Here is a 20,781-nt window from a genome sequence, read left to right as displayed (position 1 = left end):
GAACGGGATGGACTTTCGTTAAGCCATCTCTCAGGTTCGCGAAGGGAAACGGTTCTCGCATCTCGGTAACCTAACTTGATAGCGGACCAGGTGGTTAGTTCAAATTGGCGCCGGTTTCGAGCTAGAAACAACGCGAAGCGGTTAGTGGGAGGGAGTTTAATCGCAAGGAAAAACGAAGATAGGAGTTAGTTGGAATCGGCGGTGATTTGGAGCTTGCTAGGATCAACAGAAAATGGCGGAATACTATATTGTAACGAAAGATAGGCTAGCTAGAAGAAAGATAAGCAAAGGATAGTGTCGAAAGAAAGATAGCAGGGTGTCTGATCGGTGGCTTGGATGATTCGTAGCTAGCTGATAGCAATGGATCGGAAGGCAGGCTAGAAAGAAAATGGAAAGAAGAATGGCAAGGTGAAGCTGCAGAGGAAGGTTACACGGTGCCGACGTTGCAATCGCGCAATTGCCACGTGGCGATACTCCTTCAGACGAAAAGTGCGGTCCTTTTCTCGGTCGTTGTTGAGCCACGTAAAGCTGTCACGAGTATGGCACGTCTCCGGGTACAGAGGGGTCGGCGGAAAAGAAGACGAAACGCGCGACCCGCGGGACGATCCTCGAGGGGGTGAATTAAGAATGTGACTCGGTTGCCGGGGAAAGCGTCGTGTAGGGTGTACGGGGTGTATGGAAGAGACACGCGAAGACGTTTTTCGGGGAGGGTGAGAACGAAAGAGGCCCACGAGATCAACGGAGAAGTTTTTTCGTTGCTCGGAGCGGCAGATTTTCGCGCGCGAGAGAGAAAGAGAGAGAGGGAGAATAGAAGACACAGGGAACGAAGGTGATTTTAAGAAGGGGATGTGTTTGAGCCGCTGTTGAGCTCTCTTGTCGCGATGAGCATTTAATCAACGGTAGGGAATGCTTAGTGGACTTAATCTTAGGAGACGAACCGACGAAAACACGTTCCGGTGCGAACGGATGATACCGGGAGGGGCGGGGTGGGTTTATGGGGGAGTTGGACCGGGGTTCGTTCAAATAGACACCGACGTTGGGGGAAATTTTGGAGTAAAAGGGTGAGCAGAGTCTCGTGCTCGTCGATTTTTTTTCGGCGATGCAGGCGCGCACGAGATCTGGTCGAACGGGTTTAAGAGGGTTGAACGATGGTCGATGGTCTTCGGGAGCGGCGAAGACCCGCCAGGGGGTGGCTTTACGTGTTATTAATGTTTGAGGAGAGGAGTGGAGGGCGAGCAGGGGGAGGTTTTTCGGGTGCGTGTTTTGCACGGTGTGTACGCCTAAAAATCGCGCTTGAACAAGAACCATGCGTGTGAAAAAGGGGTGAATTAAAAAGGCAGGAGCTAGAGGTAGGATGGTAAATAGCGGTGAGAGGTCAGGGTGGCGAAGAGATGAGTGGGTGAAAGACACTAGAAAGAGAGAGAGTACGAGTGAGAGAGAGTGAGGATGGGGTGTGGCGAGTATGGAAGGATGAAGGGGGTGGATGAGAGAGAAAAGGTGAAATGGAATGCGAAGCAGGCGAAGAAGGCACGTTCTGTCAATTTGTCAATATTGTCATGATTCGATGGTCGATTGGTATGCCTACGATTGAACCTCCATTACCAGGTGAATGTGTGGAAGCAAAATATTCTTAATATTGATTCAGTACGATTCTTATAATTATTATCATTATTATTAATTAATTAATTAATTGATTATTCATTATGGATTATCATTAACAGTGCGAGAAGTAGGAATATACCAGACGAACACAACCGGAAATAAAAAGCCAGATGTTTAAAAGCAAAAGAAAAAGGCAAAAAAAATGATGATAAGAAAAAATAAACAAAATAAATAAGAAAGGCAACCACTTCTATATTATTGTACATATTTACTTGTAACTGCTATTCGTATTGCAGAGGTTTTGTTCTCTCAACAAATGATTTCCTCGATTCTGCGGGAAGAAAAAAAATGAATAAAATAAAATTTGTGTATTATTGAACCGTGTTCGCTCTCTTGTGCCTCCCGCTCCTTTCTGTCCGGTTTTCCTTTCCCGAACGAGACACGCAATGTTCGATTCCACGCGCTCCCTTTTTAATTTTATTTTTATTTTGCATCCCTCCCACTCCTTTCTGATACAGCCGACGTCATCTCCGTGTTGAGGCGAGAGAGATCGTTCCCGAAAGCTGAAACGAATCCCTGGATCGTTACGTCGCAGCATAGATTCTATACGTCGCAGAGATAAGTTATCTTTCACGTGCATGTCGATTTCATTTGACGCGCCCTCCCATCCCCGCAGCCGCGGAAAGATGAAACGCGATACGCGCGGTTCCGTCGCCATCTTGTGGATTTATGGCCGTATCAGAGTATTGATTTCTTACCTGTGGCAAAAATTACACCGGCACAAGACCCCCCACTTTTTCCCCAGCCGAAACACAAAGACGCTAATTTGTCGAGACCCTGATCACGGATCCGCGCAGATTAATGCTCGCCGATGGATCCGCCGCTTCGGGAAGTGGGTCGGCAGCAGTCGAGAGATGCTAAGGTAAAAGTATCCGTTATATCGTTTCCTGCTTAATTATTGAAAATAACAAGGTTCTTAATGATCCAAGAATTATTATCCCTATTAATAAGATATTTACTAAATTATTTACAAAATTCCATACTTCTTTCTGGCAGATATAAATTCGCGTGTCCATCCCCTGCGGATGTAAATCTGCGAAATGTATGTTAACATATTCCCCTAAAAACGCGAGTTCATCAACCCTTTCGAACCCAATCAGCGGGAAACCCTTTTTACTTCTGGTGAAAACTTCGGGTCTCATTCTCGGCGGAATGGAGCGTACAATCTTTTATGATTACTTCGGTGAAGTCAACTGCCGCGCGCAGTTGAAGCAGCATTTCAACTGCTGCCGAAAAACTGCGTTCGCGAGGCACAGTGAGAAAAGAGAGAGAGAGAGAGAGAGAGAGAGAGAGAGAGAGAGAGAGAGAGAGAGAGAGAGAGAGAGAGAGAGAGAGAGAGAGAAGGAGAAGATAAAGAGAGGAAGCGATATGAAAGCTGAAACAGGAAGCACAAGCGACTCGAACAAAAACGGGACTTCAATCGCAAGAAAGCATCCACATTCGGCCATTGTGCCGCGAAGCAAAAATGTTCTGCGTCTCTGGCTCGGTTTCTCCGTGTAAAGCCAAAAGAATGTCAACGACACGGGGCGCAATAAAAATCTGGAAATCGAGTGCTCTCGGGAACGTAACAGCGAGAGAGCGGGCGTGTCGAATCGACGAGGCGAGGGTGGATGAACAAGGTGGCAAACAGGGTAGCAAAGATGTGACGTCATTCTACTTGTTTCGAGGACAGGCTCGCGGAGACACAGTAGATTCAAAATGGCGTAACCGTGGTGAAGCACGCGTTGCTGCGCACCCTGCTAATTACAAACTGTGTAGAATCGACTTCTCCCTCTCTCTCTCTCTCACACACACACACTCTGCCGCACTCTCTATCTCTCTTTGCACTAGTTCAGCGAATTTCGTCAGCCAGCCTATAACATTCCGTTGAGATTGATAAAACTTCAAGTATTTCAGGGACCCGGGAATTTACAAGGCTTACCAAATGTCGGTCAGGCGATGAAGTTTGCGGACGCGGCACTATTCGCGAAGTTTTAATTACGTTAGATTTTTGCCCGCCAACTTTCCCCACTTACCCCCGATTTTTCAAACTCATTTTCGAGGGTTGCGTACACCATCCCTCGCGAGCTCTTCACCACACGATTACAGCTACATCAAATTAAATTTTTGATTCTCGAGTCGCAATATGAAATTCTATTCACTGTGGGCATAATTTGGCGAAAAAAATATTTGGAATACTATTTAATATTTTAGATTTTATTTTGCTTAAAGAAAATAGTATTTTAAATAAGATATAGAATTACGAAAATAAAATATTTCTATTTTAACAATCTGAACCTCAAAATAAAATATTTCTATGTCAACAATTTGATCCACGAAATAAAATATTTCTATTTTAACAATCTGAAACACAAAATAAAATATTCTACTTTTTGCATTGTTATAATACTCTGAGAAACCGCATAAACATACAATCTATCTTATCGTTAAGAAACGATTTACATTCATAAATGTATTGTGTACAATAATATTTAAAATTGTAATTGAAAATAAAGACAAAAAATACAAATATTTTCAATATTCTTCAAATAAAATACTATTTTCAAAATAATTACTGCCTCAAATAAATTATTTTATTTTCAAAAATTACTGCATCAAATAAAACATTTGATTTTCACATATTACAGTATCAAATAAAATATTTTATTTTCAAAGTTGTACACGCGTACTTTAAAATAAATATGACTATTTACTATTTACTATTTAAAATACTATTTTCGAATTCTACTATTTCGAATTTGTGAATTTGCCAGCGAATATAAAATGTAACAGCTTTCTAAAAATGCTTAGAGAGGTATTAAAACAAAAGAGAACTAACAAGGTACCGAAAAGTTGTAACTACCCTGGATTCGAGCGAAATTTTACTAAAACCCATCGACTTTCTCAGTCTGTTCCGAATCCTCTTATCTCGGAAGTACTTAACTAAATTTTCGAACCACACCTTTAGTTCCATTCATTTAAGTAGCTTCCTGAAATATTCGAACTAGCATCAAATTCCTAGAACGATCGTTTCCGAAACTTCGACGATAATTACGCTGGATTATTGAAATATACATACGTGTTCTATGAAGTACTACCATTAATTTTGACGATAATTGCAATTTTAACGCTCGGAACTCGCGGTAGTTCTTGTCAAGGAATTGTGTAAAGCGCAAACGAGAATTTGTTAAACGACGCTGCTCATTAATCCCGCATTTCAGAGGTCACGCCAATGACAAGTTTCTGTCATTGTTCTGTCATAGTTAGCTTCAACTTTTTTCGTATACTTGCTCGGACAATTATAATTAGAGCCACGTCAGCTCTAGAAACGAAAAGACTTCAGCAAGCGACGAACTCTAAAACTCCCACGACCGCATTGCTCGCAAAAATTAAATGGAAAACAAACTCCAAGAACGGTCGCCTAATTGCGTTTTATTTTCGCAAGTTACATCTCTCGTTTGCAGCGTTCGAAAGTTTTTCAACTGAGAAACTCTAAGGACAGTGAGCTCTAAACTAGAGCCTTTTAATTAAAGAGTCTAACTAAATATCCACGATAATAGGATATACACGTGGCCATACAATTAATTGTGTGGTAGGTTAATAATTGACAGCGGATTTTATGCGTTTATGACAAAAATGAATAAGCATATCAAGAAAGAAAATAAATTTCTGTTTCACTCCAGTTTGTTACAAATCAGGTAGAAAATTTTTATTTTGCATAAAGATCAACCGTCTAGTTGCTAATTTTGATTTATTCATTAATTATCAAAGTTTCCCGTCTGTTACTGGCAATATTCTATCATTCTTACTTCTATTACAATTGTATTTATAGTATAAAAATTCCCTGAATTTCACTGATTATTTACCAATAAATTTCGGTGACAAATCGATCGAAATGAATTCCACAGAATATCGATAAATTAAGAATGACTAAAAAGCCGTTTCAAAGGCTGCAACGTGCGTCAAATGAACAATTGAGAGTCGTGAATAAACGGTAAAAATTGACTCGAGCAGTGCTGCGTGTGATAATTAGTAAAAATAAACAATGCAGGAGGCTGGAGGAATTTTGAGTGTGATCGATGATGATTGTGTTGAGAAAAGTCTCTCAGTTGACTGACGTGGTACCGCCGTTTCAAGTATGGCTGAAACGTCAGCCAGTGTGCAGGTCGTCCCGTGTGTTTGATCGTTTCTGTGGTTCGTGTAACAATTTGTCTGGTGTTATTACGCGTGAACGCGAATGTTCGGTGTTCCGTCTGCACAACATTTCAAAAAGGAAGAATAGTCGGTCGAAGGGAGACTGTGACAGCACATGCAGCGTAGCAGAAGAAGAAATGGCACCAACGCGTGTTATTCTTATGTCGTGTGGCAGTTATAACCCTCCGACCAATATGCACTTGAGAATGTTTGGTACATATATATTATCGTAATCGATACTGAATCTTTACGTAAACAGCGAGGCCTCTGATTTATACATGACCACGACCTCGAATATCACCGTAGTCATCGTTGTTAATCGGTTAAACGAGATGTCACTTAGATAACACCGTGTAAACAATCGCGATTGACGTAATCGTCTATGTTTAAACTATTCGAAATTTCAAGATCCTCATGGATCTTCGTCCATCGACGATACTACGCTTTCCTCTATGTTTTTGAAAATTTACAGATTTTAAACGAATCACACTTATCCTATGTAGAGACGTAGACGGAAAGTGAGGTTAAGCGTTCATGAAATGTTTTCAGAAATTGCCAGAGATCATCTACATCGAATGGGAACGCACATTGTGCTTGGCGGTGTTATAACTCCTGTACACGATGCGTACGCTAAGAAAGAACTAGCTAGCGCCACTCACAGATGCGCTATGCTCAGACTGGCCTTACAAAACAGCGACTGGATTCGTTTGAGCAATTGGGAGACCAGGCAGAACGGATGGACGAAAACTAGGATTTCTTTACAGCATCACCAGAATCTGTTGAACTCTGTTTTATTCGATCCGAATAATTTGAATCTTATACCGACCGAGGATTTGGAGTGGATACCGGAAAATGTGAAGAACAGTCCTGATCGTACTCCTATTCAAATCAAATTGCTCTGTGGAGCTGATTTGTTGGAAAGCTTCGGTACCTACGATCTTTGGGCTGAGGAAGATGTAAGCTCTTATGTTTGGAAGATTAGTCTTGATTTAATAGATGTTATTGTATTCTAACTGTGTTATCTTTATTCGCAGATTGACGCAATAGTTGGCGAACATGGTCTCGTAGTTATTACCCGGGAGGGATCGAATCCTAACAAGTTTATATACGACTCGGACATCCTTTCCAGGCATATGGTAAGTATTACGTTGGAAGGAATGTTCCGTCGTATTTTAAAGAAAACTAAAATATGATTAATATTATTCAATGATATTCACTGGCAACATGTGTTTTTGATTTACAAGAAAAATTACCTGCTTACTTAAAATACGACAGAACTTTCCCTCCAACCTAATAATTATTAAATAGTTGCTGTCGCATAGATTCTGCGTGTTGCTAAATGATATTTGTTACTTTCTGTGCAGCATAATATATACATAGTAACAGAATGGATTCCAAACGAAGTTAGCTCAACTAGAATACGAAGGGCACTAAAACGAGGCGAGAGTGTCAGATATCTCCTACAAGATGCTGTGATCGATTATGTCTATAAGCATGGGATTTACGATGCGAAGACGTCGGCGTCCACAATGTGAGTCTGACATAATTTAACAAAAATGGTAGTTCAATTAACTAGTGACCATTTAATAGCATATCTTCCAGTAGATATATACACAAGACTTTATTTTTACATATTTTGAATGAGAAGTGTATATATATATTTTTATAGCACTCATATTCCACGTAGTTGGTGAGTTTAGAGTATGTAAAGCTGTTACACAAAGTGATATAACTTGTATATTTTGTGATAAAAAATTAACCCTTTTAGCACTCAATAATCGGTATAACACCTTTTGAAAATTGTACGAATGTACAATTCGTACTATAATAATAAAAGAAACCAGCAGGAGATGTATTTAAATATACAATTTTGTGAATGAATGTTTTAAGAAATAGAATAAAATATTAAGAGAGTATACGTTTCTTAATAGACATACATTCCAAACGGTATAAATACATTTCTTAAAAAAGAATATACAATTAAACAATTCATCTTGCTTACAATCTAGTACTTAAAACAATTTTTTTTTTAATATTTTGGAAAGCGATAGAGTTACGGCCAAAGTTTTTGAATGTTTAATAACCGCGGTTTTCGTAATACATAAGAATTTATTGAATCTTAAAAGGGTTAAAGTATCCTATGTTATACAGTGATAGATAATAGTCTAGTCTAAGAGTCTTCCATGTTATGTATATCGAGTCTCAAGAATCAATTTTTCACTGCTGTAATTACGAATAAATTTTCGCAATCACGTTATTTTATATTCTTTACACTGCATTTTGCTTCTGTAGTAATTGCGAGAGGGTATCATCATTTCAATCAATCTACCTCGGAATGTAACAAAAACTTCGATTCCGAAAGAGTTACCCAGGATATTTGAAATTGCAAAATCACGATACCCTCTCAACATTGAATATCACAATTAAGATACCGATTCACGGATAAAGGTACAAAATTCCCATTCCCGTAAATTTAACATAAAAATATAGAACACTTCTGAAGGGACACTGTAACCCTTAAGACAGCCATCAAAATGTGTAAATGAACTGTATAATTTTGAACTGTGCTGTCCAGAATGCCCAAAACGAATAGAATTGAGTACCGAATCCTTTGTGCCTGAATCGGGTGTACAGTGCACCGAGATTTTACCCAGTGCCAAATAAAACATAGTGTCTTGTTTTTCACGCTGCCACTCTTGGACAATGAAGTAAGTTGGAACTGACCTCGCCGAACGCGAACAATTACTTGACCATTGACTCCAAGTACCAAAGCACCTTTCTCACGCCGTCGCCTAGCGACGTAACCATGGAATCCCCGAGTCCGATCGAAATAATATCCATCGACGTGCCGGACGCGGTGCTGCGTAAGAACCTGCAGAACGCTAGCGGCGTTCAGACGGGTTCGACGCGGCACGTGGGCCTCGATGAGGCCCGTGAAAAGTTCATAAACGCCTTAGTCGCGGAGAACGGTAACGGCAAGCACTTAACCACTGCGAAGGCCGCGTACCCAGGTCTCGCAAAACAGATCATCGCCACCGAAACCGGCGAGTCGCAGATCCTCGACGAGGTAGGTTTCGTTGACGATGATAAGAGAGGCAGAAAGAAGGTCGTTAGAGTCCAGCCACGGTCCAGTCAGGTAGAACAGGCGTCCCCGAGCGCCGCCACCTCGTCGAAAATCGAGGAAACTGCGAAACCCGTCCCTAAAACCGAGCTAGCCGAGTCTAGAGACAGTTTAGACGATTGTAAACCTCGAACAGAGCCCGAGGACGACATGGAAGGTCTCACCGTTGGCAAAGATCCGGACCGGAAGTCTTCGGTGTCGTCCTCGGGCCTGCCAGTGTCTGTAGATGACAGCGGCCGTCACGAGTGCGCGTTGTCCGACTTCAGCGTAGACAAAGAGGATTACAGACTGACGCGGTACGGCTTGGACGCCTCGCTGGACGACGAGGTCCACGATCAGGATAAGGACGATGCTCCGAATGACAAGCAAACCGGTCACCAGGAAAGTATCGAGTTCCGGGAGAGTTTCCCGAACGATACTGTAAAATGTGCCAATACTCAGGTCCTGGTGCTAGTTAGCGCCATGATCCACAATCCCTTCGAGAAAGAGAGCGCCACTCTGATCCTGGACGAGAACGCGGTGCACGGTAAAGGAGAGATTACGATATACAAGGGTGAGTCTGATGGGAGTATAGATAAGGTATTGTTGATGCAGTCACCCGTGGCTTCGTCGATCAGCGACGAGAGCACCGTCAAGATCCAGGAGATCGTGGACGATCCTCTGGAGGTCGTGGAGCCGGCGCCGGAGGATCAGCCGGGCTCTGACGAGACGTCCAAGCTGGACGTGAACCCTGAGATCGATGGTAAGTATCTTAAGTCTGTGGTGAACTCCCGGAAGAGTCCTAGGAAGACCAAAAACGGTCCGATGCGAGTCTGTAGCGAGGAGACAGAGAAGGTAGACACAGATGAACACGATGCAGAGAAGAAGAGCACCGATTCGTATACACAGTCCGAGGAAACTTTCTATAAAACGGTCTCGGACGCTTCTTCAAAGGTTTCTTCCAGGACGAAGAGTCCCAGACGGGATGGGAGAACTTCTCGATCCCAAAAATCCAGTAGCGCTTCCAAGACCTACGAGTCTAGCGACGATAGATCAAAGATGGATTCGTCGATGACACAGTATTACACGCCATTGAAAGGTAGTTTGGACTCTGTGATCGCCAGCAGCGATTCGAGAACGACGTCCAGGCGGCGATCGAAGCCGAACGAAGTGTTCTCGAAAAAGTCGAAGAGCTACGAGTCGATCAAGAAGGTCCAGGAGCCGTGCTACGAGGATCCTTCGAAAGCGGACAGCACGTCTCAGCTGATCACGGCCAACGAGCTGGACATGCAGACCGACGAGTTCTGCTCGGTCTGTTGCTACGTGAACGAGATGTCCTTGAGAACTGAAGAGGGGATCGCTAGCCCTAGTCAGGACAACTTCTACACCCTGCGATCCACTTGCAGTTCAATCGCGGACGAGGATTCGACGGAGTGCGACATCTGCAGCTCCTGGAACCTGCAGGAGTCCACCGACGCTCTGGATAGAAGGCTGCCAGTTTGCGAGTGCGACCAGCTCTGCGAGGTTTGCGAGATCTGCGGCGAGGTTTGTACCACGTACAACCCTGACCAGGAAATCTTCCCTCCGAGGGATCCCAGTGAACACAGCCGGATACCCGAGTCTTCCTCTAGAAGTCTTCCCAAAAGATCCAGAATCACCGACAGCACAACTCTGACTGACACAACTCTGGAGGAGGATAGTTTCGAGATAGAGAACTGTGGTTTACCCAGCGGTCCACAATCGGAGAAATTGGTTCGGCCTGATAAGGAGAAGCACCTGTCTTCCTTTACATTATCCGAGGCTGGCGTGATCAAGAAGAAGACGAGAGAGAGGTACTTCCCGAAAGACGAGATAGAGATCCTAACTAGTGGCACCAGAAGGATCGGCCGCAAGGCTTCCTTGTTGAAGAAGAAGCCGGAGGATTCAGCGAACGTTGTTCAGGATAAGAGACGTTATTCGTCGGTGGACAATCTTCAGGTGGTCAAAGTGTCGTCGAAAAGCAACGACAAGGTGCTCAGGACTAAGAACAGCAAGCTGATCGGCTCCGCGGACAACATACGTGCCCCGAAGAGTTCCAGAAGATGCAAGTCCCTGCAGAGGTCCGCGGACAACGTCAGATACGTTGTCTCGTCCGCCGATAATCTGGACTCCCTGATGGAAGGCTTGGATAGAGAGGAGGAGATCCAAGATCCTGTCGATTGGACGGAAAAGCCGAAGATCAGAGACAACGAAACAGTGAAGATGATCCTGACGAAGTACGGTATTAAGATAATCAGCGAGAAGGAAACCGCTCTGTAATTGTCTGATGGAAAATCAACGGATTTTCTGGTCTGAGGAAACCGCTCATGCTAGTTCGAACAGAGTTAAATATATGTGACACAAATTAGCTGGAACTCTCGTTTAGGTCACTCGCAAACTTTAGCCTCTTGTGGTGACCGGTAACCTATCGCCTTCAAGAGATACAAGATTTTTCACGTATGATTAGAATAGCTAAGGAATACGTATATGTATTTGTCGATACGCGTTCGGCTCAGAGGAGAACCGGCTCTTGACGAGCGACGGAGATGCCAAGATGTTACCATTAATCCTGCTCATAGATTATATTCGATCATGCCTCTAGAGGTCGCGGCTGGTGATCTGACAGTGTCTTTCCGTAGAAGAATTTTTACAATCTTCGAACCTATTCCACATTCTTATTCCGCGTCTTGTAACAAGCTAAATGTAGATAAAAATTGATCTCTCCGCTGATCAAAAGAAAATAGGGAAATGTAACTTCGTCTTTGTTCTGTCGATGAAATCGCTTGGATTTTTATCAAACTTTTCTGGCCGCTGCGTTGATAGCAGGCGCGCCAACTAAATTAATTAACCGGAAACACGGGATACGATCCTGGAACGCGACCTCCAGTGGTGTGAGATCGTGTTTCGCGCGACGAGAAGAGAAACGGGAATCTCGGAGCGTAATTATTATGCCGCACGTTGATCGTCGTAAATAGGAAGAGTTCTAATTATAATATGCATACAGGAACACAGGCCTTTGTAAAACTCCTTTTAGAGAGCGCAGGAAAAGAACGAATATGATATAATATATAATAACCGCGTTGATGAGTAACGAATTAATCTAAGAGCCGCCACTGTTCAACCGTAATTAACCGATACGAGTCGTTTGACGCGTGCGTTGCAAAGAAAACACTCGAGGATGCTCGAATTCGTTTCGAACACGTGGTACGTGTTCCATTCGAGTTCTTTGCAACGCACGGACACGCACAGGGGGCGGTGCATTATCAAGACAATCCTAATAACGTGTCAATACTACGGAAGATCGTTTCAATTAAATATATTCTATTATGTAAGCGATACACGACGGGCTGCGGTACATCGATCAGGGAAAAACAAGCGTCCGTTAATTTCGTCGTCGCGTACGATCTGCCAAACTGACTTTCATTCGAAACGTGCCAATTGCTTTTATACTTTTCCAGATCGGGTTTTGTACTCCGTCGACCGCCATATCACCATAGTTTTTTAAACCGCCGACACTTACGATCGTTCAAAGCAGCGCCCGGATTTATTTACTCGCGACGGCCGAGTTTCGGAGGCTACGCCCCCTCGACCCAGCCGCGCGTCTCGCTCCCCGTGGCAGCCATAGTTCTCCTAGGCGCCACGAATAGCGAGTATGGAACGCGCCTGAGGAGCTTCGAACTAAGATCGCAACGGGGAGCAAGGCGCGCGGCTGGGTCGAGGGGGCGTAGCCTTTGAAACTTAGCCGTCGCGAGTAAGTAAATCCGAGCGTTGGTTCAAAGCACCGGGCCCTTTAATTTCATGAAGTCGAAGCGTCCCGGGCTGTAGACTTTCTTAGAAAACTGGCGGGGAGAGACGGGGATTCAAACTCGTCGATTCGATCCACTACGTTTGCTCAGCGATCTTGGGAGGACAGTTGCGCGAGCGTTTGTACACGAAAAGAGTCGAATTTATATAGAATCGAATCAGTGGGCGTGGCGGAGCTGCGTGGGCGTGGCCGAGCGCGACAATCTGGGGAAAATGTTGTTTCCCCTACGAGATACTGGAGGAATTTAATGTTCGCACAGTGTGCACATATCATTGAAGTACAAGTGACTCATTTTCATTCCATTGACAATTAGTATTTCATATTTTTCTCTACACGGTGTTGCTCAAAACGGTATCGTCACTTTCATTCATAGTCTGCCGCGTGCTTTGTAAATTCGGAGGCTGAGATTATGTGGATCGGAGACATTGAGATTGCTTATTAAGATCAGTTGCGACAGAGTAAGTGTGTGTGTGTGTGTTTGTTACAAACGCTCTAGCATCTGTCCCCGCCGAAAGGAGCGAATCGCTCGAAACGATCGCCGCCTCTTCCCGTAAGTATGGAAGTTTGATAAAAGTCTCTCTTTCCTTTGTATTTTGTACTCCTGTTGCACGGTGTCATGCGCCTCTGTCATGAATCTGGCTTGAGAAATCCCTTGCGGCGATTATTGTTCTCACGGCCGAGCCTCCAATGCATCTAACTGTGATGACTAGACTGCGGGTTTGTACGCGTTTATCAAGAAATTAGCTGGGTGAAATATAAAACGGTGAAGAAAAAAGAAAATCTAATAGCTTTGTTATGTTGTTTCGAACGTGAGAAGACTATTAAGGGATGAAATGAATTTTTATTTAACTACTGCTTCCCATCGATGCCAGAATATTGTTATTTTACCATTTGCAATTTTTGTAGAAGAGGATTTGGTAGTAGACTTTGTAGATCTGAAATAATTCCTGTCGTATTTTCTATCCCAGCATTTTTCGAAAATTTCCAAAAGCCATAATTGCATGAAGATCCGCAGTCCAGTGATGACTATTGTTCGTTATCTCGCGGAACACGAGTACTTCCGCAAGTAAAACTCCGCGAATGCTTTCACTGTTTTTTCCGTGTACTTTACACATTTCACACCGAGGCTGAGAAAAAAGAAACTCCGTCGGGATTCGCGGTTACGCTTAGGTGCAATGGAATTGAATCGTTGTGTTTTCGAGTTATGGCTGAGCTTCTTAGGCGTACACCTCTGTTCTAGTGCCTAATTTCTATTGTTCTGCCGGGGAATGAGACGTTCGAGGAGCATCATGTTCACTGGGAATGACTTATCAGCGAAGCGACTCCTTGTTTTTTTGTCTAATTTTTCAGAAGGTTGTCTTCTTTTAACAATCCGCCCGCCCATAAACCAACCCCCACACCCTCTGCCGTTACCCCATTGTTTTCTTAGCATTGGTACCGCAAGTCTTATTTGTTCACCCTTATACAAACTCTGTCCGCTCTTCTTTGTCATTGTATAGTGACGTAGATAGACGATGGTGGCGAGTAAATGCTCAAGCTGACGACATTGTACGCTTAACCCTTTGGGGACGCCGTTCTGTTTAACCCGTTGGACGCCATCTTGGATCTCTCGCGAGCCATTCAGAAAAGTTCAATTTTTGCGCGTGAACGTCGGTATCTTTATTGATCGAGATTGAATTGCCGTCAATGTACAATCGTATTGTCTTCCTCATCCGTTGGACATTTTCCGACGATCGTTGTTAAATTGTAGCGCAAGTGCCATGGGTTAAAACAGATTTTTCAATTCGATAGAAGTAACTACATGTGTTATTTATTTTTGCTCGAATGTCGACGCTCGAAGAATTGTCGAGATGAGACAGTCGCTGACGATAATCATGGTAACCTGGAGGTATCCCGGCCTTCGACCGCAAAGGGTTAATTCGCAAAGTGCTTCCTGAGTGAGACTGAACCGGCATTAGGCCGCCCTTGTATCTTTTTCGACCAATTCCGCTTCTTTTTCTACTCCTGTATACTCGTTACTTTGTGTCTCTATTTTACATTATTTCGCGGGACATGTGAAACGTGTTTGGCCATCGCGACTTCTATCATGCACTCGCTGTGTCCCAAGAAAAACTGTGTTTGCGGAGAAAATTTTTGTGCGCAGGTCTGGGACTGTATAGGAAATTCGAAATTTCTTAAAAGTATTATTACACCGTTCTCTTTTTTTCTAATATCGTAGCCGCATCGCAAGGCCTAATAACACGCCTACGCTAATCATACTAATCGAGGCTAGTAAGTAAGACCAGAGGCTGAGATGTTAGTAGAAATTCGGAATGAATGAAAATGTTTGAATTATTTCTAACTTGCCGAAATTCTTTTTTGACTCGGAGAATTTTTATTTCGCATAACCCAGACCTTGCCGAAGTTGGAATTTGTTAGAAGAAGGAGGATGGACGTTCGGAAATGAAAATGAAGGAATTCGATGGCGTGATAGAAGTCGATGTGTGGCTCGGTTCTGATGGAGCATGTGATATGTGTTTTCCAGGGTACAGCAAAACCTGCATGCCTACTGTAAGACAGATAGTTGACTGTCTCGTTGCTGCTCGACCCATGCCAATCCGATGCGGCCCCTGCCTTACTGCTAAACGTTCTAATACCGCTACTAACAATCGCGATAGTAACGCCGCCAGCCGCGTTAGCAGCACGGCTAACAGCAACAACATCGACAGCTACATCAACAACAACAAGAACGTACACGCCTACGAGAATATCCAAAGCTTTAGTATCCGCGAGAAACGGTTGATTAACCGTGCAAACAGCCGCGACTAGGATTTCTGTTTTCATTAGTCGAACGCAGTGCTGGGGAACCTCGTTGATACCCGTTCCTCACGAAATTCGTCCACCCCTGCTGGACCATAACTCTGTCGAGTGCCTACTTCTTCTACAGAAGCAGCAATTAGGTCCGAATCAATCGGAACACTGATTAACGATTTATCGATCACCTTCTTTCTCTCGGGAGACTTTGGATCTTTTGGGTCATTCCATGCCAAATCGATTTTGTTTTGAATGAAATATGTTGTAGTCCATGTGAAATTAGGCAGGGTTTAAGTCATCATTTTGCCGGTTTCGAATTTTTTTAGAAATGGCAGACCTTCGAAGTTTTCAATTTTTGCCCATTTTGACAAAATCGGGCCTCTCTTACAAATTTTTATCTCAGGAACTGTTTGTCCGATAGAACTACATTTTTTTTGTTTTATTCGGAAAGGATTGGGCTATTACAAAATAATTTTTTCAACCTCGAAAATCAACTTTATAATGTTAAAAATTTAAACAAATTCTTTTTTTTTCCTTTTTTTCGATGAGAGGCCAGAGTGATTTAAATTTTGAAAAAAATATGGCTATATTCCTTGAAGTTTCCTTTAAATGAGTCCTTGAAACAGATGGAGCCATAAAAATTGGCGTCACAATGAGCTGGTCAAGGACGCCGTGTATCCCCAATTCAGGTAGAGGCGAGTCGATCGCACCGCTCTATTATTCATTGTCTATACCGCTGGTCTCGAGAAATTAAATAACCCTATTTATACTTCGAGAACAATATTAGTAACCAATCAACTGTATAACAAAATCACTGTAGCCTCTCATCGAAGAAAACGTAAAAAAAGAATTTGTTTAAATTTTTCGACAATATACAGTTGATTTTCGAGGTTGAAAAAATTATTTTGCAATAGCCCAATCCTTTCCGAATAAAACAAAAAAAAAATGTAGCTCAATCGGACAGACAGTTCCTGAGATAAAAATTCGTAAGTGAGGCCCGTTTTCGGCAAAATGGGCAAAATTGAAAACTTCAAAGGCCTGCCATTTCTAAAAAAATTCGAAATCGGCAAAATGATGACTTAAACCTCCCATAATTTCACATGGACTACAACATATTTCATTTAGAACAAAATCGACGATGGTGCCTGCAAAAAGTTGATCGATTTGGCATGGAATTACCCTTTTACATTTTCGTTGCATATTTTAGGTGATTCATGCAGAGATTTCAAGTGTCATATGGTATGCGTATACTGTCTGCTTCGGTTGTCTTTGAATAAGTCAGGACTCAGCTTAAATTGTTTAATTCTCTTCTGTTGTTACAGGAACGAGGAATATAGAGTTTAAATGAATTAGGTCCTAGGTTTCTATTTTATAATTTTACTAGGTCACTTTGAATTCCAAAGGAACTTTGACGAAATCAAATTAATTGAAGTATATTTAAGTTGTATTATTGTAAGTTGTCCTTCTTACAAAGTTTTGTTACGTTTTACACGATTCTTGACACATACTATATTATACACGTGACTGTTATTGTTGTACGATTAAAGTTATGTAAAAGTCTTCCTTTCTATCAGCACAGAATGCATTTATAGCAGGAAAGAATGTTCGTTCATAGAACATTATACTTTCTATTGGAAACGTTCTAATTAGAATGGATTGTAATTATGAAACATAAAAATGTACCTAGCCCATGTGCAATTAAAAATCTTTGTCTCGCGTGCATTCACAACGTGCATTTTGTTGAAAAGTCTAGCTTTTACAACAAAAGAATCAACATCAAAAATGTGCTTGATACTTTAGCGTTTTCAATCATTCTCATGATTCTAGATATTTGGAGCTTTACGTGCTTAATAAATAAATAATTGAACGGTACAATAAACATATCGTACAGCATTTGCACACATCAGATCTTGGGTACCATTCCTAGTAACATTTTTAACAATATACGATAAACAATCATCCAGTAAACAATCTCCCCGGCACTGCTTCATTTACAGGGAAACATTTTATTCTTTTTATACAGATACAGTGTGAGTCTGCTAACGTTGAGATCTGAAAACACTTAATGAGTATATCAATGTTATGATTAGACTGGGGATCTCTATGCAAAATAAAAAATGTTTGATTGCAAGACACAGAAGTGAAATAAAAATTTATTTTTTCTTTTAATTACTTGATTAGGCTGAAACCGATACGCTGATGTCTTTAAATTGGATTAGATCTCTTTAAATCTTTTTAATATGTCGACTGCATTAAATTGTGCTTACCCATTTTTATCACAAATGCATAAAATCCGCAGTCTAGTTATGACGCATATATTAGTATCACGATCAATTGAAATGTTTCGCCTAATCTCTGTGCATTCTTCGTATATTTTTTGTGGCATAAATAATTAATGACATGTCTTGCATTTTAACGTTAGTCCACTTTCTGTGCTCAGAAGCTTGTCGAACAACACCTAGTTTGTTACTCAAAGGAATTCTGATGTCTGGCACGTGACAGTTACCAATCACTCTGTTTTTACTGTATGGGGAACACTCGAACGTACCTGTCCAATTCAACGCGAGACAGAATTGTAACTATCAATTTGAAACAGCGCGTTTCAGTTTCGTTCTTTAGGGTGAGCCACGTAACTTGATTACCTTGAGTCACTTTCGTCACATAGAACTATCGTAAATCCCTCTTATTAAAATTGTCACATAATTTATCATTAGATCGTTTTAATTTATTCCCAACGTAACTGTCCGCATACTTCAGCGTCAATCTGAAACGACAGCATCGAGATCATCGATGCCTCCTGATTTTCATTTAGTCGATTCATTATTTTAATCTTTCATTAACCCCTTGCCGTATTTTATCAAGTTACTTCTTAAATGAAATAAAATTTGATTCGCTTGTAATCGATGTTTCAGCATTAACATAAATGTAGCCATACAAAAACTATAAATTTTCTTTTCTTCTTTCTTGTTTTCATTTTCTTGTTTCTTCTTAAATGAAATAAAATTTGGTTCTCTTGTAATCAATGTTTAAGCATTAACATAAATGTAGCCATACAAAACCTATAAATTTTCTTTACTTTAATCATTGTAACTATAGAGAAAATGATACGGCAAGGGGTTAATTCAATTATTCGCGTTTTTAAACCGTTTGAACACATTTTTCTCCATACAGTACAATAAGGAATTAGCGATTAAGTGGTTTTCGTGATCGACATACTAGATCTCGGTTTTTCGGCGACTGTTCAGTCTCATCCGCGTTATCAATTGCACTTTAGTCCGTTGCGTGCCGTATCTGCTGTTCAATTTTGCAATAGCCCCGGCAGGTTGCAATCCTAGTTGCAGCGTGTGTGTATTGCGCAGAGTCTCGCGGTATGTAATTTTGCTAATGATTCAGCGATAAGCGAACGGAAATCGCGTTTCGTAGTTGGTGAGGACGTAACGAAAGAGAGAATGAGAGAATGAGAGAGATAGAGAGATACTATAAAAAGAAATCAAAAAAAGAATATTAAGCAATACATATTTTGTATACATTTGGAAAAGAGAGGATGAGAGTAGCGTGATCGAGAGTATGATCGTTTTCGTTCGACGCGCGCGGAAACCGTGAAGAATTTCAGGCGTGATCCACCGAATTTGAATATTTTTTTATCGTGATTTCGTCTTACCTGTGACCGGCGATTACGTACCAACATCGGCACACTATTGATTAAGGAGCTACTTGTTAGAACAACTCTTTCTTTCGAGCTATAGTTTTCGAGTTGCGTTAACTCTTTGCATTCCAAGTCTTCTTGAATTGAATTTTCGAGATCGAACTGTTTCAATCGGGAATCGAAGATCAAAGGTTTTCGACATTTTATGGAGAAGTGAAAATCGTCTAGAATTTGTTTTTACTTACAAAGAACTAGTTCACGCAGGCAATTTTGTATTTCACCTGAAAATCCACAGACTATTACTTTTATGTTAGGAATATTCCTTAATGTTTCAGATATTTTTGTTATATTTGTCTGCTTTAAGGATGTTCTGGAGGTACAATGGGAGACGAAAGTACAAGAAATTCGAAATCCATCAATATGTATATTGGCAATGAAAGCCATTCATGAATATATTTTTGTTTTTGAGTGTATCTTTTTTTGCAGTTTCCAGTTGCGTTTTTTCAAGGTTTAAATAAGATTTGAAGTGCAATTTTATGAATTCTCCATAACAAGACGTGTTAAAATGTGCAAGCTTTAAGTAAGTTGCTATAATTCTTAAACAGTGCAGTGAATCGAACCCAAACTTTGGTAATTGCATTAATTTAGTAAGAATTACATCTTGTCAAATTTTCAAAAATTTTGTTGCGTTTTTATATACCTCCAGAACATCGTAACGATATTAATGAAAATGTACACCATGCATTCAGGTCGCCATTATGGCGCTGAGACGCTAACGTCTGAAGAACGATGATTTATTTCCGATGTACGAATACCAAAATCTCCGATACTTTCGTACAAATGTTGAATTAGTTGTCGACTTAATTACACGTGTATTCTAGTACACTTCCGACGCGTCTCGCGGAACAGAATAATTGGATTGCAAAGGTTAATTTCCACCTATTTTCGCTTGACAATAGCGTTGTGTAATTCCATCCGTTGCAATGAATTGAACGTTAGCAATTTGCATAGCTGGCTAATAAATAGTAGTCTAGCAGAGAGAGAGAGAGAGAGAGAGGGAAAGGAACTACCGCAACATTGTCCGATTAATTTCCCTGCAGTCTTTCACCTAAGTGCCAGATAATTCTAAGATTCGTGATGAATTTATTTCGCGTGTCCGTACGCTGGATTTTCCAAGTATTATATTACACGACTGTATTGTTACAGCAATGGCTGTTCGGATACAGCGTTCCTACCTTTTGATTTGAACCCCCATCCCGGAAGTGCTCGCGTTACTTTTAGCCGCGTTCGCAAAGACATTATTGTCCCAGATGATCGATGATCGATGTGACGTATGTCCCACTACCGATTATTGATTAATATACTCCAGTCTTAAGAACGAGTTACAAAATATTTAAAACGAACAAAAAAACATCTATATATATATATAATATAACAAAAAGAATTGTTCACATAGTTCGCACGTTGTATATGTTTGTATACTATGTTAATCCGATCTAGTGAGTGTCGTAAACATGTATACCTGTGGGACAAGGAGACCACTATAAGAGGAGATAAATAAATCTGAAACGAAGAATTATATTT

The 20,781-nt window shown here is 41.4% G+C and overlaps 2 protein-coding genes across 7 annotated transcripts in view; both read left to right on the top strand.

Moving 5' to 3' along the window:
- Window positions 1-2,136: 2,136 nt before the first annotated feature.
- Nmnat (nicotinamide mononucleotide adenylyltransferase) overlaps window positions 2,137-20,781 on the top strand; it is a 38,746-nt gene continuing 20,101 nt past the window's right edge. Inside the window, exons 1-6 of one of the 6 annotated variants that reach the window (XM_076439701.1) lie at window positions 5,515-6,048; window positions 6,385-6,791; window positions 6,870-6,971; window positions 7,200-7,366; window positions 8,545-8,902; window positions 15,283-15,422. In XM_076439701.1, the coding sequence (XP_076295816.1) occupies window positions 5,721-6,048; window positions 6,385-6,791; window positions 6,870-6,971; window positions 7,200-7,366; window positions 8,545-8,902; window positions 15,283-15,312 (1,392 nt within the window). In that variant the 5' untranslated portion in view covers window positions 5,515-5,720 and the 3' untranslated portion in view covers window positions 15,313-15,422. Of the gene's footprint in view, window positions 2,525-4,338; window positions 6,049-6,384; window positions 6,792-6,869; window positions 6,972-7,199; window positions 7,367-8,544; window positions 12,522-15,282; window positions 15,424-20,781 lie in introns of those variants that run through there. The other 5 variants (XM_076439700.1, XM_076439699.1, XM_076439703.1 and 2 more) reach the window with 5 other exon arrangements.
- Window positions 12,674-20,373, top strand: LOC143216561 (uncharacterized). The gene has a single exon (XM_076439725.1). The coding sequence runs from the start codon at window positions 15,201-15,203 to the stop codon at window positions 15,564-15,566; it is 366 nt and encodes a 121-aa protein (XP_076295840.1). The 5' UTR covers window positions 12,674-15,200; the 3' UTR covers window positions 15,567-20,373.

The sequence above is a fragment of the Lasioglossum baleicum genome, chromosome 15, assembly GCF_051020765.1.
Source record: "Lasioglossum baleicum chromosome 15, iyLasBale1, whole genome shotgun sequence".
NCBI classification, from domain to species: Eukaryota; Metazoa; Arthropoda; class Insecta; order Hymenoptera; family Halictidae; genus Lasioglossum; species Lasioglossum baleicum.
Note: the sequence above shows the minus strand (reverse complement) of the source record. Positions and strands in the feature narration are given on the sequence as shown.

Coding starts and splice junctions, on each gene's coding strand:
- LOC143216561 (XM_076439725.1), top strand. CDS start 15,201: ATGAAAATGAAGGAATTCGATGGCGTGATAGAAGTCGATGTGTGGCTC.